The sequence below is a fragment of the Calliphora vicina genome, chromosome 4 (genome assembly GCF_958450345.1).
Source record: "Calliphora vicina chromosome 4, idCalVici1.1, whole genome shotgun sequence".
NCBI classification, from domain to species: Eukaryota; Metazoa; Arthropoda; class Insecta; order Diptera; family Calliphoridae; genus Calliphora; species Calliphora vicina.
In genome coordinates, this window is record NC_088783.1 from 102,872,707 (window position 1) to 102,899,092 (window position 26,386).

At 29.0% G+C, this 26,386-nt stretch overlaps 2 protein-coding genes across 2 annotated transcripts; both read left to right on the forward strand.

The window, feature by feature from the left end:
* Nucleotides 1–1,634: 1,634 nt before the first annotated feature.
* Nucleotides 1,635–5,563, forward strand: LOC135958170 (zinc finger protein 615-like). Its single transcript, XM_065509044.1, has 3 exons — nt 1,635–1,948; nt 2,112–2,276; nt 4,148–5,563. Exons 1-3 carry the CDS (start codon nt 1,661–1,663, stop codon nt 5,489–5,491), a joined length of 1,797 nt encoding a protein of 598 aa, XP_065365116.1. The 5' UTR covers nt 1,635–1,660; the 3' UTR covers nt 5,492–5,563.
* Nucleotides 5,564–12,341: 6,778 nt separating this feature from the next.
* On the forward strand, nt 12,342–15,804 carry LOC135958628 (zinc finger protein 615-like). Its single transcript, XM_065509521.1, has 3 exons — nt 12,342–12,686; nt 12,813–12,962; nt 14,338–15,804. The coding sequence occupies exons 1-3, from the start codon at nt 12,405–12,407 to the stop codon at nt 15,673–15,675; spliced, it is 1,770 nt and encodes a 589-aa protein (XP_065365593.1). The 5' UTR covers nt 12,342–12,404; the 3' UTR covers nt 15,676–15,804.
* Nucleotides 15,805–26,386: the final 10,582 nt, after the last annotated feature.

Genomic DNA, 26,386 nt, shown 5'->3' on the forward strand with positions numbered 1-26,386 from the left:
AGAAGTAGTAAGCAGGCCTTCTGGAAGGCCTTATTTTGCAGACACAAGGACTTATTGACCCATTCCATACTCATACATTTTTTACACACGATGTTCTAGCCAACCAAGGCCTTCTTTAACAGGCCTGATAGAAGGCCTTCTTCAACAGGCCTGATAGCAGGCCTTCTTCACAGCCTTGTTTTCAGGCCTTTTGTAAATAAATTTTGTTAAATAAATTGTATCTTTGATTAAACCTAAACTATGTTTAAAATTTAATAACTTACCTGGCCTAAGCGATATCTTATTTATTTTAATTTTTTATAATAAAATCCAATAATGACCAAGTAAAAAATGCTCACAACTGCTTTGTCCAAGAATTAAAGCAAAACTATTTTAAGTTTACTTCTTTTTTTCTCTTCACTTTTTGCATTTTTTTGTATTTGTAGTTTTGTCTTTGGAATGTGAGTTTTTAACGGTATTTTCTGCTTGTACTACGTTTGTATCAACAAAAAGAAGGGATCAGGTAGGCCTTCCATAAGGTCTTCCTGAGAAGGCAAGCGAGCATGAGTACTGGATCTAAAAAAAGGTCCAGGAAGGCCTTATAGCTGAAGGCCTCAAAATTTTCGCCGCTGGGAAATGTTTAAAAGTGACCTAAAACTCAATAAATTATAAAATTTAAAAACTATTTTATACAAAGCCAACATACCATAGAACTTAAAACCTTACAGTTAAACCCGATATTTTAAAAGTTATGCGGTCATGTAATACATTGAATCTGCAATAACTCAATTTGTGTTAATACATACCTTTATATCGACCATTTTTCTAAATAATGACAATATAAAAAATTAAGTGCATTTAAATTTTTTCTTCATAAAGGGTTAATATTTTCGGCAGATTTATAATAGAGTCCTATTATATGACTTATAGACTTTTAGTCATTTTTCAATTTTTAAAAATCTACTTTTCGATTTTTTTTTTATTTTGCATATTTATTTCAATTTTTTTTTTTTCAAAAAATCACCATCCTAACCTATAAAACTATTTTTTTAGTTCGATTCTTCTCGTATACTAGATTTGTTTCAAACAATTATGTACAACACAAAATGCTATCGAAAATTACTAATTATTAAATTCATGACTCTATGATATCCACGCCCTAGCATCACGCGATGGCAAATGTTGTGTTATCTATGATAACATTTGTTTCGGGTCATTTTGGAATAAAAATCTCTCATAAAAACGATTTTTCGAAGTCAAAATTTTCTCAATTTTGTATTACTTTTTTATAGTAAAACAGTGGATATATTCATAAAAAAATATTTCAGTTTTTCGCGTTTTGTGAGTGAACTTTTTTGACAACCTCGAAAAAATAATACCATTTTTTTAAATAATTTTCAATGCCCTATTCAACTATAATAGGGCGAATTTGATATTTGCAAATAATTTAAAGAAGTTACCACCCATATGTACATATATCAAATGAGATTTTCTGTGACATGGCATCCACGTAATTATTTCAAGTTGATATTTTCGAGTGAATGATTTAATTAAAGAAGAAAATCTAAACAACATAGCTTTTTCACTGAACAACCCTTCAATTTTTTTTATATATGTATGATTTTTTTGTTTGCATTAACTACATTTTAACAGCAAAAAACATAAAAAATTATCCTCAAAAATGGCAACAAAAATGCTAAACATGCAGGACTATACTGGCTATATAAAATGTGGAGAAATTCTAAAATCACCTTTACCGAATTACCAATATCCATTCATTTTAAAATGTTATCAATGTGATAAAATAAATTTCATTTTGGAATCATTTATTATACATATTCAGGAGCATTGTAATGATGGTGTTGAATCAAAAGAAAGTGTTGATATCAAAATTGCAAGTGAAGATGAAGTGGATGGTGAGCCTATTGAAAATCCTTTAATTAAAATAGAGACCATTATTATGGAAGTGGTAAGTAAAAGGCAATTAAATTCATAATTTTGGTATGTATACATACATACATCCATTTATCAGAAAATGGATGTATTGTGTTAATAATACTATAATTGCTCAATAATAATAACATATTTTTATTTATTTATAGTAGATAGTTTGACATTTTCATTTTTTTCAGGATGACCCTCTAATTGTCATTAAAGATGAAGTTATCGAAGAAATTCCTCAAGAAGATGTTGAAACGCACAGTAATACGAGGGAAGATAACGAAGACTTTGAAGATTATTCATCAAACACAGATGATGACTTCCAAACAGATGATGCCGAATCGGATGATGAAGAAGTAAATTTCAAGGCTTTCAGGTTTTTATTAGAGTTTATACGATAGTGTATTCGTACTCAATAATTAATTCAAAATTTCTTTAGTAAAAATTATTTAATATCAAATTTAACAATTTGATATGCCAGTTATTATAAGGACTGTCATAATTTTTTCGTTTTTAAGTGATAAATGGTTAGAAACGTTTGAATCAATTGTAAACAAGTTTTCCACCAAGCACGAGCTTTTTGTTTTTGCCGATCAATATTAATATGTATAAAAAACAAGTAAGAGTGCTATATTCGGCTATGCCGAATCTTATATACCCTTCACCTTTGTTGTGGATGCATTATTATTTTTTATAATTAGTATATATGTATGTACATTGCCCACTTTCAGCGTACAGCATCCTAAATTTATCAAGAACACAAAAAACAACAACAACGCCAAACGAAACAGAACACCAAAAGAAAAAACAAAAACAAAATACGCAAGGCAATGAAACCAACACACATCCAAACATACGTTTAATTGTATAAAAAACAACAACAACGCCAAAAGAAACAAAACACAAAAGAAAAACAAAATACGCAAAGCATGCACATTCAAACATACGATTTGTTGATTTTTTGTCAAAAAATCCAACACACAACCAAACATACGTTTAATTGTATAAAAAACAACAACAACGCCAAAAGAAACAAAACACAAAAAAAAAACAAAATACGCAAAGCTTGCACATCCACACAACCAAACAAACGGTTAGTTGTATAAAAAACAACAACAACGCCAAAAGAAACAAAACACAAAAAAAAACAAAATACGCAAAGCTTGCACATCCACACAACCAAACAAACGGTTAGTTGTATAAAAAACAACAACAACGCCAAAAGAAACAAAACACAAAAAAAAACAAAATACGCATAGCTTGCACATCCAACCATACGTTTTGTTGTTTTTTTGTCAAAGCATGCAATACATTGTGTTTTTTGATGAAATTTTCAGAGGTTGTCTCGGATTTTTGCTCATATCTCCGTTATTTATGGACGGATTTTGCTGATTTTAAATAGCAAAATTCTCGAAAGTATGTCTGACAGAATTGTTGAAGATTTGGATCCCGGAGATATCTGGGGCCTTCAGAAAATTGATTTCAACAGACAGACAGACAGACAGACGGACAGACAGACAGACGGACATGGCTTAATCGACTCCGCTATCTATAAGGATCCAGAATATATATACTTTATAGGGTCGGAAATGAAAAATGTAGAAATTACAAACGGAATGACAAACTTATATATACCCTTCTCACGAAGCTGAAGGGTATAAAAAGTTAATATGTATAATTTTTTTTCATAATTAATTTACTTATAAGCTTATACGCTTTTTATATTAACGATACGAAAATAATAATTGTTAAAACATTTTTCTTATGTCTTTAAAAGGGGGATAATTACCGCAGTCGAACACAATCGAACACTTATTCGAATTTACCACATTTTTATTTTATTTTTGGAATTCTGTTATTTGATATATATCGAATAAAATGTATATAAAATTATAATGATTGTGCTCGATAACGAACGAGTTTTTATTCGAGTGCGAGGATTTACCCCCTGATAAATTTTTCTCATAATAAACATCATATTGGTTGCCAAGAACAAAAATTATCAGGTATAGTCTCCGTCTAAGACAGGTAGTTCCTTCCGGATTTGAAGGGCGATTAGTATTAATACTATAAGTATGACGAATTTCAACTTCCTAGATCTTTGATGTTCATAAAAGTGCTTAGGAAATTATATAAATATGTAGATAGATAGTAATATAATTAATTTTCATTGTTTTATTCCTGATTATATTTATGTATATAAAAATATATATTTTTTAAATTTCAGATAGCTAATAAATCAACTAAAAAGAAAAAGAAAAAAAGTGCATTACCGCCTACCATTGAGAAATTTATAAAATCCAAACCTAAAATGCAAACATTGATAGAACTATATAAAAATCAACCAAACTTGTGGAATAAAGATTTACCTTTTTATCGTTTTAGAGATAAAAGACAGTCATTTCTTGAAGAAACTACTAAAGATTTGAATAATAAACTGAATTCTAAATATACATGCAAAGAAGTATCAGATATTATAACCTACATATATCGAAAACACCGAGAAGATTTCAAAAGGCTTCGACTTTACGAAGAGGACGACAAGACTCCTAAAGATATGAAATATAAACGTTGCTGGTTTTTTGATGATTTATATTTCTTAAGGCCTAAAACGGAAATGCAATTACAGAAATTGGATGCAAATTTGCCAGATTTAACTACAGAGCAAGTTACCAAAATAATACAAATATATAGAGAATTTCCACATCTTTGGAACACAAATCTAGTAGAATTTATATGCACAAATAAACGTCACGAAGCTTATATCGAAATGATGAAGAGTTTGGAAACAAATATGAACATTAATATAAGTGTAACCGTTTTGGAAGAATACTTACGCACTATACATTATTACTTTTCAAGAGAAAAACGTCTTCGTAAGCAAAAGAAAATTGATGCTAAATTGAAAAACCCTGCAGAGGATTACTACGAGCACCTGTTATATTTGTATGACCATGAGGGACCATTTAATTGTTCCGAATGTAATCGGTTATTTGCAAAACCTTTAGGATTTAAAGTTCACAAATCCACTCACGATGATTCAATACCATTTACATGTTCTCAGTGCAATAAAGAGTTCAAAACAATTCAATCGTATACAGTTCATGCTAAACGCCACTTTGAGGATCTTGAATTTGCATGCACTGAATGCAATAGAAAATTCGTGGCTTACGCCGATCTTAGAGTACACTTACTAACTCATTCTGGCGATAGACCATACTTCTGTGAAATATGTGGCACATCCTATCGCCATGTTCAATGTTTTAAAAGACACCAGAGACGTCATGAAAAACGATATACCCACACATGTCATATTTGTTCGAAAGGGTATTATTCTAAAGATCGCTATGATGATCATATGAATTCTCACATGAACATAAGACAACATATTTGTCAATTGTGCGGCAAGGGATTTATTACTAGCAGAGCATTAAAGACACACTCAGTCACCCATGAAGATGCCAGAAATCATGCATGCAAGTTGTGTGGCAAAACGTTCAAACTCAAAATTGGAGTATTACAACATATGCGAACTCATGGCAGCAGATTTGAAATTGAAGATAAAAATTAAATACATTCATTTAATACATTTGCATATAATATTGTAGTCTATAAAAATCAATAAAATTAAATTTATAAATTACCAATTATTGTAGTTATTCGTAATTTCTCATTAATGAGCGATATCTTCAAAGATATATTAATTAATGTTAATATTGTTAGAGTAAAACGCGTGTGTTTATCTTACATTTTACAGAAACAACCGTTACTGTAATAGTGATACTAAAACCAAATGATTATTCTATTTACAACACCATTCGTGAATAAACATTTCAATTAACCAATATTAAAATAAATCAATTCAAAAATATAGAAATCAATCAAAATTATACATACATATCCACCTAAAATGCAAAACAACGTATCATCAAAAATTTCATATTCATCATATTACATACAGTAGCCCAATAAAGTCTACATACAGGAATTCAAATTAATTTCGTTGAAAGCTGTATTTGTAAGTTAAAAGTAGTGAAATATATTTGTTAAAAATATAAATTCACACTAAACTAAATTAAAACAACATCACTTAAGTCTGGTTTAGCAAAAATTCAAATAACGTCCAAAAGTTCACCGTTATTCAATTTTTTGACTCTGAGTCAAATAACGAAATTTTTTTTTGGTTTTTTTGGCTTTAATGTTCAAAATATTATGAAACTTCAGTCCCGCCCACCCAAAAGTAGGTTATTTTACTCAGAATCAATAACTCTAATAACGGTGAACTTTTGGGCGTTATTTGAATTTTTTTGCTAAAATCGACATAAGACATTTATTATTATATATCTCATAAAAAAAAATAAAAAAACTGTTTAAATTTAAGTAACATAATAATTTTTCCTGTATGTAGACTTTCTTGGACTACTGTACATATGTGTACAAAATTTTAAACTTTTACTATCAAAAATAAGCAAGTTATAACCAAAATTGAAACTAAATTATCATCAAGTACGTGACAGAGAAGCAAGCCGATTCAAAAATTTCGGCGGCGGCTTATGAGCAACAATTTGTAACTTAATATTAAATAAAATACGATAGAAAAAAATGAGAATCGGCTAGCAACTGAGCCGCCAACAAGCCGAGTAATTCGGCGGCGGCGCACAGTGCTTTGTCCCCATATAACGATGGGACAAAAATAGAAGGAGTTGGCGTAGACTTTTGAAATTTGGTATGCTAATATAAAATACCTTAGTTAAGAAAAATACAATTTTTTGAAAAAATTGGACCAAGGACACGCCTACCTCCTATATATGCGATTATGAAGTCAGCATATTTATGTTTTCTGTTACTCATTTATGTCTTTATGTATGGTAACTCTATTTTTAAAAAAAAATAAAAATTTTGATATCGATAATCTTGAATGTGATGACAAAGAAATCTGCTAAAACGATCCTAGATTGTATCTCCATTTTCCTTTTATAATTCGATATTTCTTTTTTTGATTTAGGTTTTTGTTTCATAGTAGTTTTATTACTTTTTTGCCATCTTATTTGCTATCCTAATATCTTCATTTCATTCATTCGTTTTAGAGACCTAATAAGTATGTGTAAATTTCAGGTATTCCTATTTAGTTTAAGTTTTTGTTAATATATTATATATACATAATTACATTTAATGAATTAAATAAAAATATATTGTATTGTATTGTAGTCTAGCCAATTAGGCCCTATGGGCTTGCGGCATCTTTTTTTGAATTAACTAAATAAATATATGCCAAAAATATAATTTTTAATATTGGCTATATAATTGATCTAAAAATCATGAAAATCTGCATTTATTATACGCACTAAGCATACAATATTTTTGTTAATTTATATTGTGATTGCAGGAAGGATTCTTGGTGCTGCCATATATCCTTAATTGTAAAAATTCTATAACTTTTGCAAAAATGATCTGATTGTAATCAAACTTGGTATGTTTATTTATATTTACTGAATAACTTTTGGATCTACCAATTTCGGTTATAATCGGTTCACGATTTCACCTAGCCTCCATACAAATGTCCTCCCGGAGTTGGACTTTAACATATATAGCTAATTAATAATTAATCGAATTTTAATAAAATTCAACAGAAACATGTTTTATATAAAAGCAAATGTGCTTCCCATCGGTCTATTAGTGGTCCTCCCAAATAAGGCCTACACCCGAAAATAACCGTAACGCTCATAACCTCAACTCAGCAAAGCACCCTAAAACAATAAAAATTTACTAAAAGTCTCAAAATGTGGCTATATTAATAAACTGTTATCGATAATATGTGGTGGAGTTTTCTTTTAATAAAAATAAATTAAAACAAATAATACTCAAATAATAATTCAAATATATCCTTCAATTTCATTTACACAATAACTGATGTTATAAATAACTAATTTAATCATTATACATATTAATTATGAAGTATCATCACTACTAGAGTCATCCCAAAACCAATTTTCGCTAGACGAAGAACTTAACTCGTCCTCTTCAATTACTTCATCTTCCACAACAGTTTCCCCTTGTACATATTTCTCAATATCTGCTAAAACAAATTTATGTTTATTCTTTATGTTTATTTTGCAACGCATACAATGATGGCAAACAATTAGGATGTAATTCGTTGATTGCTTGACGCAGAACTATGTATTTCCTTTCCGAAAGATCTAAATCCATATAAAGCGCCAAAGCCTTTGCTACTGATAAGCATTTTATATTAGTGTTTTGCCTTTCGGAAACAGAATTTGATTTTCTTTTCAATTTGTTTACAGCAAATTCTAGGTCCTCAAGCGAATATTTATTAATTAAATCTGCAACTCGATTTTTTGTTTTAGTTGCAGCCTGATCAAAGATTTTTGTTGGTCTGCCGAGCTTTTTTGTGGTTCCTGTGTCCTCAATTTCTATGTCCGTTGCTCCAGATACCGAGTTCATTGTTATGTCTGCATCTGTTGGGTCTGCTATTATGTTTTCGGCACCTACATTTTTAAAACTCGTGCTGGGCTCCTAATGTTTTTATTTTCATTAACATACTAATTTATTGTTACTTTAAATAAAATAAAACTCACATTATCAAGGTCAAAAAATGAATAGCTTAACCACTTAGAATATTTCCTTTCAAAGTATTTTTATTGTATTTACTTTCTTTCCAAAACTTTTTCATTTTACTATTAAAAAACGAAATAGTTCTCATTAATTTTTTTTGTTTAAATTTAAACCGCCTATTTTATGTGTAACATATTTATATATGACCGATGTTTTATTTTTCGAAGATGATGTTAACCAACAATCAACTATATGTGTAACATATTTATATATGACCGATGTTTTATTTTTCGAAGATGATGTTAACCAACAATCAACTATATCTGCGTTTTTTAAAATATTAGCCATCACCACAGTTTAAATACTCCAATTATTTTTATATTTTCAAAACATTTGTTTTCATTATAAATTGGGTTGGACCCGTGAGCTTTTTGATTTTCCAGCACTCACTTTTTATTATAACGAAACTTATTATTTTTGTTTGATTTTGTATTCAATAGTAAGATTACCCAAAACTTTAAACATAAATTAAATTTTAATACCAACTCTAAAACACCACTCACATGATTGTAAAATGTGAGTATATTTTAATAAATATTAAAAACGAATATTAAAAAATGTTTTGTCACGTTCTCATCTCTAATTTGAAATATAAAGTAACGGCATATATTATATGAAAACAAAACTAAAAAAAATATAAAACAAATATATTTCAACTGTCAAAGCATAAATTACATGAAAACAAAACTAAGAAAAATATAAAACAAATATATTTCAACTGTCAAAGTTGATTTCAACTTACATTTAAAAGACAGTAGTGGCTAATTGAACTTGTAGTTCTTTTGGTTTTTTAATATAAAAAGGTTGCACATATCAAAGCACATAGAATATTTATGGAAAAAAACAATATTATTTTTTCTTAATAATAAACTAATTTATTTATAAATACGTAGTTTAAATTCTTATCAAAAAATAAATATTTGTAATTTTTAATAATGTTTTTTGTGTATAAAGTTAAATAAGTATTGCGAGAGATGTGTCACAAAAACAGGTGGGAATATAACGTATTACCACCTCATCATGCTTAAAATTATATAATTTCAGCGCACTCTGGTTAAGGTTTGGTGCACAATTTGACTTCCATATAATACCTTTTCACTATTTCGTTAATCTAATTTAAGATATTAATATTATTTGTAACATTACTTTAACATTATTACTCTATAATACATAAAATTTAAGTAAAAACTGTGAATTTAGACCTATTTTAAAATGCATTTTTTTTAAGTTGTGGCAAAAAGTTGGCACTAATCTTTTCACGACTTTTTTAATTGTACGATAAATTGTACGATTTTATACGATTTTTTTTAAAATTCCAACAAAGTTTTGTAAATTTTGAATTTTTAAAAAAAAAAATTATTTTTTTGAGCGATAAAAAATAATTTTAGTCGAAATATCCAATTAAAAATTTGCTACTGGCAATTTTTGACAATACTAAAGAATACAAAAAACAAAAATTTAAAATCATTTTTAAAAAAATGAATTTTTGAGAATTTTTTTTGTTGAAGCAATTCAATTCATTTTTTTATTCATTAATTTTTTCTTAAATTTGACTGACTTTAGCGACCTCTGGTGAAGTCTAGGAGAGTCAAATAAAACCAATTCCTAAAAATTTATTTGAGTTGTGTTGTTAGCTATCGATCAATATATATTTTATCCTATTTTGAGACTAAAATTTTTTTTGATTTTTGTCTATGAGGCAAAGCACCTTTGTTGGAAAAAATTTGCTGAGCGGCTAGCCGTCAGCCGCGCCGATACGGCTTGCTTCTCTGGTACGTGATTTTCTTAAACAAAATAACGTATACGCTTTGAGTAATTAATTAATAAATTGTTTTTACCTTACCTTTTTTTTTAATAAATTTGTTGCAATTAAATATTTTTTGCAGTCTTTATGAAAATTTAAGATTAGTTTAAAAAAGTAGTTGTTACCCAGTATGCAACATTTCGAGTCAGTTCTTTTTATCGAACTTATTTCGAATTAAAATCGAAAATATGAATTTATTATGATGCTCTATCCAATCTACATTTTTTAGAATATCGTATTTTAATATTTTATAGAAATGGTGAATAATGTTCGAGTTTTTTTTTAATGTCAAATTTTATTTTTTCACAAATTGACAAATTCATATAGTACATACATATTATTCCTTTGTCAATTTGTGAGAAAATAAAATTTTATTTATTATCCTATCAATAACATATTCATAAAAATATAGTTTAACACGAAAAATGAATCGAAGACGTCTTAAAAGAAAAGCGCAGCCAATTATTGATGTTGTTTTTGACAATTCCAATCTTCAAAATCAGCAAACATCAGAAATATGTGCAGAGTTTATTGCATTTGAAAATGAAAACACATCTAGCAACATTATTGGATAATAATAAAGGTATTGAATATGCATTATTTCAAGAAGAAATTGCTCGATGGTATAAAGTATACGAAATTGTTCATATATTTAATCGAAATCGAATCATTTTAGAACATTTCTAATACCGAAAAAGGTATAGTATATCGATAAAAATTAGAATCAGAATAATAAACGATTTTCGACTCTTTATCGCTCTGCACTCTACTTAGGAAAACACGCACATTCTCGACATTACATCGAAGTCGATATCGATAAAATTTTACGAAAAAATGATTCACTTTCGATATAACTTCGAATCATTTTGCATACTGGGTACTAATTAAAATAAATAAACATAAAAAAATTAAAAATGTATATAAAATCTATAAATTAAAATAAAAAAAATATTTTTATTTAAGTTTTTATTTTTTCATAAAAATTTATATTGATGATACGTTTCAGAAAACAACAATTCAAAAAAACGTAAGCCACATATCTTAAAGTGTGCTTTTAAAAAAAATAGTTTTTTTTATAAAATATATTTCTAGTGTCATTGTAATTCAGATTTTGTTTCAATATCTCAAGTAGTTTTCATTTTATATCCTTTTTTGCTTCTCCTATAAACTTATGAAAAGTGATGTTACGTTATTTTGGATTTTAGGTGACGATATGTATGTATTAGGGTTCTATAGCTGAAACAAAAAGTCGTTTTTCGACCTTTCGACTTTTTCCGTTTTTTAAAAAGTCGACTTTTCGAACTTTCGACTTTTTTCGTTTTTTAAAAAGTCGACTTTTCTAACTTTCGACCTTTTAGTTAAATCGACTTTTCGATTTTTTTAGACTATTTGCGACTTTTTCAACTTTTTACCATTTCTTGTAAAAAATATATAGTTTCTACATTTATTGATGCACCTTTTGTAATGTTTAGCAATAAAAATAAAATTTATCAAGGCGATAATAGTTAGAAGAATGTTGGAAGAATTTTGTGTAGAAAAAAGCTTTATTTTATAAACATTTATTTATTATTTATATTAGTATACACTACAAAAAATGCAAGTGTACCAAATTGCAATAGTTTTAGTTTAATGTTGAAATTAAATATTTTTTGAACAATCTAAAATGTCGACTTTTATCGACTATTCGACTATTTTCGACTTTTATCGACTATTCGACTTTTTCACACTTATCGACTATTTTCGACTTTTATCGACTATTCGACTTTTTTCCGACCAAAAAGTCGATTTTGACTTTTCGACTTTTTTCAGCAAAAAGTCGATTGTTCGAACAATCGACTTATAGAACCCTAGTAGACATGTTTCAAATGAGATTTTCTGTTACATGGCAGCCACGTTATTATTTCAAGTTAATATTTTCGAGTGAATGATTTAATTAAAGAAGAAAATCTAAACAACATAGCCTTTTTCATTGAAAAACCCTTCAATTTTTTTTTGTTTGCATTAACTGCATTTAAACAGCAAAAAACTTAAAAAATTATTTTCAAAAATGGCAACAAAAATGCTAAACATGCCGGATTATACTGGCTATATAAAATGTGGAGAAATTCTAAAATCACCTTTACCGAATTACCAATATCCATTAATTTTAAAATGTTATCAATGTGATAAAATAAATTTCATTTTGGAATCATTTATTATACATATTCAGGAGCACTGTAATGATGGTGTTGAATCAAAAGAAAGTGTTGATATCAAAATTGCATGTGATAATGAAGTGGAGCCTATTGAACATCCTTTAATTAAAATAGAGACCATTATTATGGAAGTAGTAAGTAAAAGGCAATTAAATTCATAATTGTTGTATGTATACATATGAATATTTATGGATACAATCCATCAGAAAATAAATGTAATGTGTTAATAATCTTTTTTTATATAAAATAAATTTTTTCAGGATGACCCTCTAATTGTCATTAAAGATGAGGTTATTGAAGAAATTTCTCAAGATGTTAAAACTCACAGTAATACGATGGATAACGAAGATTATTCATCAAACACAGATGATGACTTTCAAACAGATGATGCCGATACGGATGATGAAGAAGTAAATTTCAAGGTTTTTAGGTTTTTATTAGAGTTTACATGATAGCATATTCGTACTCAATAATTAATTCAAAATTTCTTTATTAAAATTATTTAATATCGAATTAAACAACATTCAGGTTAAAAACACTTATAATAGTGGACTGTTATAATTTGTTCATTTTTATTGGTATGAAACGTTTGAATCAAATATAAACAAATTTTCCACCAAAGCACGAGATTTTTGATTACACTAGACATATAATTCAATACCTGTTTCGAAATTAGTAAACATTGGGTTTCGGCCAATAATCGGCATTCGAGAAAATTTTGAACTATTTCGGAAAAAAATCATTAATTTTTCAGATAAATTTTTACATTTACTGATTTTAGTGAAACCAAAAACTGGATACAAAATTATACTAATAGCAACACATATTACTAACTTATTCTTTAAATTTATTTTGATTTCAAAGTTACAGCAAAAATTGTGGATCATGTTTTTTCCCAAAAACAAAAAACGCATAACAGGTTAAAAAAAATCTTCATACTTTTTTTAAAGCTGTGTTTTTATGTATTAATGATTATTCATTACAAAAATTTATAATCATAAGGTAACATAGAAACGAAACGGTATTGTCAAAAACCTAAGTCTGTTGTCAAAAACCTATATCTTGCAACAACAAAATACATGCTAGACAATGTATTTTGTTGTTGTATCAGAAATATTATTTGTTGTATTTTTGTTTGACAAATCGGAGTGTCTCGTCTCTATGTATAATTCTCTATATTTATAATATTCTCTTTTGTGACTTTTTTGAACAAATTTGTACATTTATAAAATTTCATGTAAAACAAGAATAAATTTATAATTTGAATTTTTTAATATCACATTTGCCCAATTCACAATTGATGTCGTAGTGTTGTAGAGTTGTATGTCATAAATATTTTTCAAACAATTTTTTCGAAACAACAACAAAACATTAATAAAAAAAATCTACGACATACAACGTACAACGCTACGATACCAATTGTGAATTGGGCAATTATGTAAGCTTTAATTTCCAATTTTGTTCATTAATTTATCGCTTTTCATTCCAAAGTTACAGCATAAATTGTGAACTAATGTCTTTTTTTCAAAAAAACAATAATGCGCTTAACGGGTTAAAATTTATTTTTTTATAAACTACTGTGTTTTTATGTAACTACGGCTTCTACGAATTAATCGCCACTTTGGGTACCATTGAACCCACTTTGCATCATGACAAAATTGTGATTTTGCTCATAAAAGTGCTTAGGAAATTATATAAATAGATAGATAGTAATATAAATTATTTTCAATGTTTTATTTCTGATTATATTTATGTATATAAAAATATATATTTTTTAAATTTCAGATAGCTAATAAATCAACTAAAAAGAAAAAAAGTACATCACCGTCAACTATTGAGAAATTTATAAAATCCAAACCTAATATGCAAACATTGATAGAACTTTATAAAAATCAACCAAACTTGTGGAATAAAGATTTACATTTTTATCATTTTAGAGATAAAAGACAGTCATTTCTTGAAGAAACTACTAAAGATTTGAATAATAAACTGAATTCTAAATTTACATACAAAGAAGTATCAGATATTATTAACTACATATATCGAAAACACCGAAAAGATTTCAAAAGGCTTCGACTTTACGAGGAAGACGAAAAAACTTCTAATGACAAGAAATATAAACGTTGCTGGTTTTATGATGATTTATATTTCTTAAGGCCTAAAACGAAAATACAACTACAGAAATTGGATGTAAATTTACCAGATTTAACTACAGAGCAAGTTACCAAAATAATACAAATATATAGAGAATTTCCACATCTTTGGAACACAAATCTAGTAGAATTTATGTGTACAAATAAACGTCACGAAGCTTATATTGAAATGTTGAAGAGTTTGGAAACAAATATGAACATTAATATAAATGTAACTGTTTTGGAAGAATATTTACGCACTATACATTATTACTTTTCAAGAGAAAAACGTCTTCGTAAGCAAAAGAAAATTGATGCTAAATCGAAAACTCCTGCAGAGGATTACTACGAGCACCTGTTATATTTGTATGACCATGAGGGACCATTTAATTGCTCCGAATGTAATCGGTTATTTGAAAAAACTTTAGGATTTAAAGTTCACAAATCCACTCACGATGATTCAATACCATTTACATGTTCTCAGTGCAAGAAAGAGTTCAAAACAATTAAATCGTATACAATTCATGCTAAACGCCACTTTGAGGATCTTGAATTTGTATGCACTGAATGCAATAGAAAATTCGTGGCTTACGCCGATCTTAGAGTACACTTACTAACTCATTCTGGAAATGGACCACACTTCTGCGAAATATGTGGCACATCCTATCCCCGTATACATAGTTTTAAAAGACACCAGAGACGTCATGAAAAACGATATACTCACACATGTCATATTTGTTCGAAAGGGTATTATTCTAAAGATCGATATGATGATCATATGAATTCTCACATGAACATAAGACAACATATTTGTCAATTGTGCGGCAAGGGATTTATTACTAGCAGAGCATTAAAGACACACTCAGTCACCCATGAAGATGCCAGAAATCACGCATGCAAGTTGTGTGGCAAAACGTTTAAACTCAAAATTGGAGTATTACAACATATGCGAACTCATGGCAGCAGATTTGAAATTGAAGATAAAAATTAAATACATTTACATATAATATTGTAGTAGTATATAAAATTCAGTTGAGTATTGATGTTTTTCAAGATAATGTTTTTATTGAAGTGAAAATTTTTGATAAAAATACAAAACATAAAATACAATATTCAAAAAGCTTACTACAAACATTCTCAAACAAAGTATTTACAGTACATACAAATAACATTGGCGCATATTCAGAAATCATAACTAAAGTCGGAACTAGTAAAACAGAAACTAAAAAATAGTTCATAGATAGTTGTAGATCTTATTCACAATTCATAACTAGCTTAGTTACTGCTTTGACATGTAGAGAAAACAAAATGTCGATAATATTTTGATCGATATATACTGTAATTAATTAAAAGGCTTATAAAGCTATTAAAAAACTATTTTTGTTCTCTAAAAAGTACATACAAAATTTATAGTTGTAATTTTTATGTAAATCAATTAAAATAAGGGCATGTAAAATTAAATTTTTCAATAGAATTTTGTTGACAAAAAAAAAACATCTCTAGATTATTTTCTTTTTGTATACATGTATTAAAATGAAATCAACCCAGCGGGAAAAAATGATAGGACTGCAATTTGTAGGCCTTCTAAAAGGCATACTTACACATTCTAAAAGATCCGATACTCATTCCACCCTGCCTGCTCTTAGAAGGTGTTCAAGAAGCCCTATGAATCCCCTTCTAACAACAAGTGAGCTTGTTGGCTGCCAACAGCCCATCATAAGTAGGCCTTCTTTCAGCCCTCTAACAGCAGCGAGTATGCAAGGCCTTGGCTCGCAATGACACGCCGTGTAAAATTGAAATGATTTTGCAATGCGGCAAAATGATTTTGCAAGTCCTTGTGTCTGCAAAATGAGGCATTTAGGAAGGCCTCTTTACTGCATCTTTTTCCCGCTGGGAATCAGCTGTTTTTTTGAATGTATTAGTAGTTGGCATTTAGTTACAACTTTACCCATGATTAAGTGCTAACTAATTGTGCTGAAAGTAACCAATTGTGAATAACTTAAATAGGTACTTAAAAAAGTCAACACTTGGTGATCGTTTATGAATATGCGCCATTATAATCAACACCTCCCCTTAATGTTACAATTGTATTACACATATATCGCAAAACGAAAACTTCATCTAATTAACAGAATTATGAACAATATTTAAATGTTTTCTAAAATTTTCAAAAAGTGGCTTTGAAAGCGGTTTAGTTAAAATATCTGGTAATTGTTCCTTAGAATTAACAAAACTTAGATCAAATTCGTGTTCACAAAATTTTTCTCGAATAAAGTGACATTTCACATCAATATGTTTGGTCCGTTTATGATATTCAGGATTCTTTATAAGTTTGATTGTGCTCTGATTATCCAAATATAAATGATTTTCTGCTATGTTGTAAGTAATTTCATTCAAAAAACGTTTCGTCCATACAATGTCTTTAACAGCTTCACATGCAGCAATATATTCAGCCTCAGTAGTTGACAGTGCAACTGTACGTTGTTGTTGAGATCTCCAAGTAACTGTGCACTCACCCAGTTTTGTTACAATTCCGGAAGTTGATATACGATTTTCAATATCTCCAGCGTAATCAGAATCCTAAAAGGTTTTTAACATACAACCGTTTTGTTTTGTATACAACAAACCTTAATACTCTTTTTGCAGCATTTATATGCACTTGACATGGTTTCTCCATATATCTACTCAACACACAAACGGCATATGAAATATCAGGTCTGCTTATTATTGATACATATATTGAGCCAATCAATTCTTTATAAGGAAACCGTTCATTTGATTCTCCAGCATTAATATGATTTATCCAGCCTGGGTCCAAAGGAGTAGATACAGAATTACAATCTTGCATAGAAAATCTTTTAATAACCTTCTCCATGTATTGCTGTTGATTAAGAAATATTGCTTCTGAACTCAAAATTTGTATTTGAAAACCAAGGAATTTATTTATTTGGCATTCTTTTATTTCAAAATTCTCACTGAGATGATTTAACAGATCATTAGCAAGTTTGTCGTCATTATATATTAACCACCCATCATCCACGTATATTGCCAATATAATCTTTGATCCTTTTATATTTTTGATAAAGACACATGTATCACAATTGCTAACTTTCATGCTGAGTTTGTCCAGAATTTCACAAAATTTTTTATTAAAACATCTTGTAGCTTGTTTTAATCCGTAAAGACTTTTCTTCAACAGACAAACTTTGTGTGATTCTTTAATATATCCAGGTGGTTGACTCATATAAATTTCTTCATTTAAATCACCGTACAAAAAGGCAGTCTTTATATCAAATTGTTTTATAGCCATTCCTTCAGATACTGCTACTGCTAACATAAGACGAACAGAGTCATACTTTACGACAGGACTAAAAGTCTCGTCGTAGTCTAGTCCATATTCTTGAGTAAATCCTCTAGCCACTAAGCGAGCTTTGTATCGCTCAACTGTGTTATCAGCATTATATTTGATTTTATATACCCAGCGACAATCAACTAATTGTCTTCCATCAGGCAATTTGCAAAGTTTCCATGTCTTATTTTTCATTAGCGCATTATATTCTTCGTCCATTGCTATTTTCCAATTTTTGGAGTTTCAAGATTTTATAGCTTCTTCATACGTAATAGGTTCTTTTAAGTCTTCATCCATAATAGAAAGAAACATCTTATCAATGTTAATTTTTTTTCTTGGATTAGGTCTTAAATTATATCTGGTACTTTCTGTTCTTCTTGTATTAGTGCTTCCATTTTCAATATCAACTAATTCTAAACTTGAATTTTCAGACTGATGTGAAATTGAAATAACATCTTGGATACTTTCTTGTACTTGTTCAACATTTAAGTTATTAGTTTCCAAATTCTGATTTTCTTGACTTATTTCTTGATTAGTTCCATCTATTCGCTCAATATTTATATCGTTACATACATTTTCAGATTCTACATTTTGACCTTCTTGATTTATTTCTTCATTATTTAAACATTCTTCAAAAGACTTGAAAAAAACAAATACTATAATTATCATCGTTGTATTCATTGTTAATTATAATATCAAGTTCATCACAAAAAATTACATCTCTATATATTTCGATTTTATTATTTTCAAAAAATATACGGTATCCTTTAACATTTAAATCAAATCCGACAAAAATACCTTTCTTACTTTTTGCATCCCATTTTTTTCGTGTTTGTTTTGGAATATGTGCAAAAACTTGAGTACCAAAAACCTTTAAATGTTCAATTTTAGGAATTTTGTTAAACCATACTTCAAACGGGGATTTATTTTTGAGAGAACTGGGGCCGGTCCTACTTAATACATATACAACATGATGTACAGCTTCAAATGTTTAGTTTGTAATATACATCTTGCTAATTCAACAATTGTACGAATTTCTCTTTCAGCAACGTCATTCTGTTCAGGGGTATAAAATACTGACTTCTGATGATGTATTCCAAAATTTTTGAGTAACTGATCCATATTTTGGTTTACGAATTCATTGCCATTATCAGATCTAAAAATGCTAATTTTAATATTTTGATTCTTCATCATATTTAAGAAATTCTTGACATTTTCGAAAACTTCACTTTTTTGGTGTAAAAAGTAAACCCACTTAAATTTTGAAAAATCATCTTTTAGTAATAAAAAGTATTTTGATTTTCCAATTGAATACTCTTCCATCGGTCCGCAAACGTCTGCATGAATTATTTCACCAGGAGCTTTCGATTTATTTTCACTAGAAGTATATGGTAATTTATGCTGCTTCCCAAAACAGCATCCTTCACATATTTTGTTCTCATCATCTTTGAATTCAACATTTCTTGATATTAATACCTCTTTCACATGTTTCATATTTTGATGAACAAACCTTTGGTGTCATATCTTTGAATTGTTGCTGGTGTTTGCAATATAATTGCACTCGTTTTTTTAGTTACTTTTATTAGTTTTTAGTTACCTTTATTTCAAGTTCAAATAAGTTTCCATTTCTATGACCAATAGCTTCAACTTTGTCATCTCGCATAAAAGTGCATTTATTTTTATTGGATTTCATTATATATCCTTTGTCCATTGCTGCTGTGGTAGAAAATAAATTAACTTTCATCTCTGGTACGAAAAGAACGTTTTCTAAATATTTTTGCTTCCAGCCATCATCACTATTAATTAAGACATCAATATTTCCTTCTCCTACAGCATTTAAAGTTGTTCCATCTCCAATTTTTATTTTGGATGGCTCTTCAAATTTACGATAATTAGAAAACCATTTTCTATGTGAGGTCATATGTTCAGAAGCTCCTGAATCTACCAACCAAGATTCATCTTGTTTGGAAACACTTGATCTTCCACTCATGAAAGCATTGGATTTTGAATTATTTAACTTAACAATTTTCTTTTTCTTCCATAATGGACAATCTTTCTTCCAATGTCCTTCTTTATTACATTTAAAACATTTACCTGGCTTTTTGCTATCTTCACGTTAATTTTGTCTTCTTGTTGTAAAAGCCTCTAATATGAGACGATTAGTTAAATTCGAAATATTTTTTCTATTTTCTTCAGTAGATTCCCAAGCCGTAACAAAATGATTAAATGTTGGTGGTAACGTCATTAAAATTTTTGTTATAATCATATTTTCAGTTAATGGTTCACCTAAAACTTCTCAATCTTTCGGCAAGTTCTTCTATTTTTGCAATATGCATTTCAATCGAGTCTTCAGAATTCTTTTTTAATTCATAAAACTGCTGTTGCAACAAATGAATGCTTACTTCTGTTTGCATTTCATGTATGCTATGCAATTTTTGCCACATCTCAATTGCATCTTTGCAACACATCAAATATTTTAAAATAATATCAATAGATGTTATAATTATTCGTTGAGCCTTAATATCAGCTTTCTCCCAAGTCTGAAGATTTTGAAGATATATAGCATTGTCTGCATCTCCATTGCCATCCGGCATAACAGGCTTTCTAAAGGATCCATCAACAATTTTGTAAAGGTCCATCGATTTTAAAATTATACGCATCTGGAACTTCCATGAACACCAATTCAATGCTCCGCGTAGTTTTTCAATTTTAAATTCTTCCATGTTTACCCTTACCTTAATATTACTGATAAACCCCTTTCACTAACCAATAAATTGTTGTTAAAATCCTTTCTTTTTATTTTTTTTAATCGCAATTTCTTTTCTCCAAATCCTTCTAGTAGTCTTGAAAAAGCTAATTTATTTTATCCTTCTAGGAGTCTTGAAAAAATGTCTCCAAATTCTTCTAGTCGTCTTGAAAAAATGTCTCCAAATTCTTCTAGTCGTCTTGACAAAGAAATTTAATTTATCCTTCTAGGCGCCTTGAAAAATCAAATTTATTTTATCTAGGCGTCTTGAAAAATTTCTCCAGAATTCTTGAACTAATTTTTGTTTAATCCTTCTAAGCTTCTTGATATTTAAATAATCCTTTTTAGCTTCTTGATTATATTCCCTTAGCAAGAGTATCCTGGGCCCATAACCAGTTGAGTATTGATGTTTTTCAAGATAATGTTTTTATTGAAGTGAAAATTTTTGATAAAAATACAAAACATAAAATACAATATTCAAAAAGCTTACAGCTTACATTCTCAAACAAAGTATTTACAGTACATACAAATAACATTATAATCAACAAATTCAATAAAATTAAATCTATAAATTATCAATTATTGTAGTTATTCGCAATTTCTCATTAATGAGCGATATCTTCAAAGCAATATTAGTTAATTCATTAATGTTAATTAAAATAAGTGGAAACTTTCATCATATTAGTTATATTTTTATATATTTTATTCTTCTTTTAAATTACAATTTTAAACCAGAAAACCATGTAATTATTAAACGCAAACTCAAAAATCGTCACTTTATTTTTTACTGATTCGTAACTTTTGAAATGTTAGCCTAATAATATCTCTTTTGGCCCTACATTTGCGATCCCTCATATTAGACCCGTGTTTTTGAATTTTTAAAAACTGATTTTATATAAATAATATATTTATAGTATCTAAGTTTCTAAGAATTTAATAACACCGACTTCAAATCAATCGGATGTGATTATTAAAAATATGATTAAAATCTTGTCGCGACAAGCTTTTATTTGATATAAATTTTATAATGTAAGAGTTTGATTTAATTAAAGATAATTAAAGTGAAAAACCCAGTCCAATGAAAAAATAAGAAAAAAAAGTATAGACTGGTATTCACGTAGTAGCCTAGTAGATTATATCTAGCTATATCACTTAGTTCATCATGGAATCTTTCCCTAGCCATTTTTGATTGAGACCCTGTAGTCTAGGACAGTTACACAGAATATGTTCCACTGTTTCTAGTTCCTCAATATCCTCGCACAACCTGTGTATAATAGTGGCATATAGGAGGTTTAACTTCACCGTCCTTACTAATTTAGTTCAGATCCGAACCCTGTCTGGCCAGTTCATTTGCTATCTCATTCCCTTGTATGTTACAGTGCCCTGTTACCCAACACAATCTGAGTGTGTATAGTTCTATTAATGCTTCTTGAGCATTGGTGGCCAAACATGCCCTTGAGGGCATTGTGTTATTCTACGAATGTTCTCAGCAAAAACTCAAAAAACAAAACAAAAACAATTTAATTTTCGGTGCAAAGTACACATGTATTCATTTGTGTTCTCTTTTATATTTTACACTACACCATATGCATTTTAAACACTCTCTTTCTGGCCACCATTGTTCTAGAGCCCTCTTACAGTTCAGCACTATGCTCGACTGTATCATATGGCATTTCAAAGCCCTCAGTGCCTGACTATCTACATAAATTGTCACCACAGACCCCCCTGTGACGTGTGCCCTTATAAAGTCCTTAGCTTTCCAGATCGCTAGAATCTCTGTCTGGAAGACGCTGCATTTGTCTGTGAATCTATATGACACACTAGGTAGAAAAAGTCTGCATACATAATGCTTAGAAACAGTATTATTTCTCAAATGTTTATTAAATATCAAAACATCTAAAAAAAACAGGTGTTTTTTAATAGATCGACTCCTTACTAATATATTGATGGCAACTCTATTTCACAATGATCGATAACATTACTTACTCGATGTTAAATTGGGAAAAGTTCCATCTCTTGCTAAAAAAAAGTCTGAGTACATAAATAATGTAACGGGATTATTTAAGTTGTTGATGTAGTTAAATGATCGTTGTGTATAATTTTTGTTAAAAATCGTGTTCTTACGTGGTTTTAGTATATTTTAAAGAATATTTAATTTCATAATTATTATGGACCGTAAAGTTTCCGGCAGAGCGGGAAATTATCGTTAATTTATGGAAAAAAGGAGAAAGTTTAAGAAAAATCGGTCAGACGGTGGAGAGGTCGCATTCTTCTATTCAAAGAGTAATAAATACTTACAAAGAAACTAACCAATTTGTCTCAAAGCCTCGATCTGGTCGTCCATCCAAGCTTACTGAACGAGAAAAGAGGTACGTGATTCAATCTGTCAAAAAAATCCCAAGGTATCAGCCTCGAAACTAGCAAAGGATGTTGAAATCAACTTTGGAAAAACTGTCTGCAATGATACTGTTCGAAAATTGCTTAAAAAAATGGTTACCATGGCCGTGTAGCACGAAGAAAACCATACATATCACTCGTTAACAGACAAAAGAAAATTGCATTTGCCAAAGAGCATATAAACAAACCTCCAGAGTTCTGGAAAAAAGTAATTTTTTCAGATGAGAGCAAATTTTGCATTTTTGGAATAAAAGGAAGACAAATAGTGTGGAGAAAAGATGGCACTGCTCTTCATAAAGAACACTTGTCTGGTACAGTGAAGCATGGAGGTGGCTGTATAATGGTCTGGGGGTGTATGGCAGCAAACGGGGTTGGACAGCTGCAATTTATTGAATCAACTATGGACAAGAGAGGCTATTTAGATATCTTGAAAAGCAATTTACATCAAAGTGCTATAAAATTGGGTCTACAGGGTCAATTTATCTTTCAGCAAGATAATGACCCTACTGTGGCTTCTCTATAATGTTCCCAAACAACTGCGAACACCTCCCCAATCGCCAGATCTCAATCCCATTGAGCATCTTTGGGATTTATTGGAAAAGAAAATACGGCAACATCAAATAACTTCAAAAGCCATGCTTAAAGATGTTATGCAGCAGGAATGGAACAATATAACACACGAAGAAACCACAAAATTAGTACAATCTATGCCAAAAAGATTGACAGAGGTACTGAGACGCAAAGGCTACCCAACAAGCTACTGAAAACTTTAAAATTTTGCAATTTCAAATAAAATATAAATACTTTCTCAAAGTCGTACGCAGACTTTTGCGTGTGTTTTTCAATGAACTTTTTTGTTTTCCTGTTTTTAACTGTGAATTACTTTTGTTTGATTTTTAGGTTATTTTCAAAAGACTGTATGTATTTAACAAATAAAAATAAATTTTAATTTAAATATATAAAAAATTTCATATTTATTTTTCTTTTGTTTAATAGACTAAGTTAATGTACGCAGACTTTTTATACCTAGTGTATGTCCTCGTCTACTACATATATCCAATGCTACCTAAGGTGTGCAACCGATGGTACCATCTTCGTATAACTACTTCCGTCAACTCCTGCACATCATTACCTGGTGGATCTGTTGATTCGTACGGCATTGGTAGCATGCGCTCACCCTTGGCTTTTCTGTTTATAACGGTGATTTGAGTTCATTCTTTACCAAAATACATCTAACATTGTCAATGGTACTCGATTAATAAATAATATTATTATTAAAATAAATTTTTATATTTATTGTATTATTTAATAATAAATTGTATTATTAAAAAAAAATATTTTTTTGTCAAGTAATAAAAAATGAAGATAAAATCATGCCTTTCTGTTGTTCGGAAAGACGTACGTCAAAAGCTTGAGGTTATCCGTTATTTATTTTCATAATTTTTAAATATGCACATTTATAATAGCTTACAATTCATTACGCAATGATTTCGTTCAAATATTTTTTTTGGCAAATACGAGCCAAAAAGCTTAACATTTATTGCAAGGCGAATTTATCTGGCCTACCTAAATAAAAGCGTAAGACGGAACGCTTTTTTCCGCTTAGCTTTAACGCTGATATACCATACCTAAACAACAGCGGCAACGCTACGTCAAACAATAAAAATAGGGTTATCGAAAAACAAGTAACAGAGCTATATTCGGCTGTGCCGAATCTTATATACCCTTCACCAAAGTACACCTTAATATAAATACTAAGGGCCTCATTTTGTAAAACGAAACGTTTGGAAGCGTAAGCAATATATATGATGAATACTGGGAAAATGGTTTAAAACTTGAATATTTGCCATAGAATTTTATTTTAACGTTTGTCGTTTCATTTTATAAAATTAGATCCTAAATACAAGACCTACAGTGATGAAGGTTTGTGTATTGATAAATAACAACAACCAACAAATGTATTTATAAATACTAGGATCGCCTGGTGGTCAAAATTCGACCACTAATAACGAAAATATACAGTTACTTTTGAGTATACACAAAAAAAATTTCTCGTTTGTGAACAAATACACGTGTATATAGATGTGTATAAACATGTTGTTTTTCAAGCAAATTTAAAACGCTTTTTACCACTTTTATGAAAGTGGTAAATCTAGATGCACATCTAGAGAAAAAAACCTTTTAAACCATATATGTTTCATCAATATCGGTGGACAATAACATACTTAAAAGTGTACCACAAAAAAACGTGTGGCCTATTTATATATAAGATATATGTACGTCTTTACTCATGCACAATTGTATGCTGAAAAAAATAACAACAACAAAAATAAAAAAACAAGTAACAGAGCTATATTCGGCTTTGCCGAATCTTATATACCCTTCACCAAAGTATACCTTAATATAAATACTAAATACAAGACCTACAGTGATGAAGGTTTGTGTATTGAAAAAAAACAACATCAAACAAATGTATTTATAAATATATACGTCTTTATTCATGCAAAACTAAACAAATAAACAAAACAAGACTTGCACAATTGTATGTTGAAAAAAAATGACAACAAAAATAAAAAAAACAAGTAAGAGTGCTATATTCGGCCGTGCCGAATCTTATATACCCTTCACCAAATTATACTTCAAAATTTTAAATATTTTTAGGTAAACAAAATTTAACTTTTTTTCCAGTTGTTTTTTGAATTTTTTGGAAAAAAAAAATTTTCGATTGTTATTTTAAATTTTTTTTTTTTTTAAATTTTAAAATTTTTTTTTTTTTAAATTTAAAAATTTTTTTTTTTTTTTTTAAATTTTAAATTTTTTTTTTTTAAATTTTAAAATTTTTTTTTTTTTAAATTTTAAAAAATTTTTTTTTGTTTTTAAAATTTTTTTTTTAAAAAAAAAAAATTCGGGTTCAAAATTTTTTTTCCCGATTTTGACCCATTGTAGGTCCAACTTACTATGGTCTTATATACGTCGTTGCAAATGTCTTTGAAATATCTATCATTAGATATCCATATTGTCTATATTAATGTCTTAGTAATCCAGATATAGGTAAAAAAATAGGTCAAAAATCGAGGTTGTCTTGGTTTTTTCCTCATATCTCAGCCATTTGTGGACCGATTTTGCTGATTTTAAATAGCAAAATTCTCGAAAGCATGTCTGACAGAATTATTGAAGATTTGGATCCCGAAGATATCTGGGGTCTTCAGA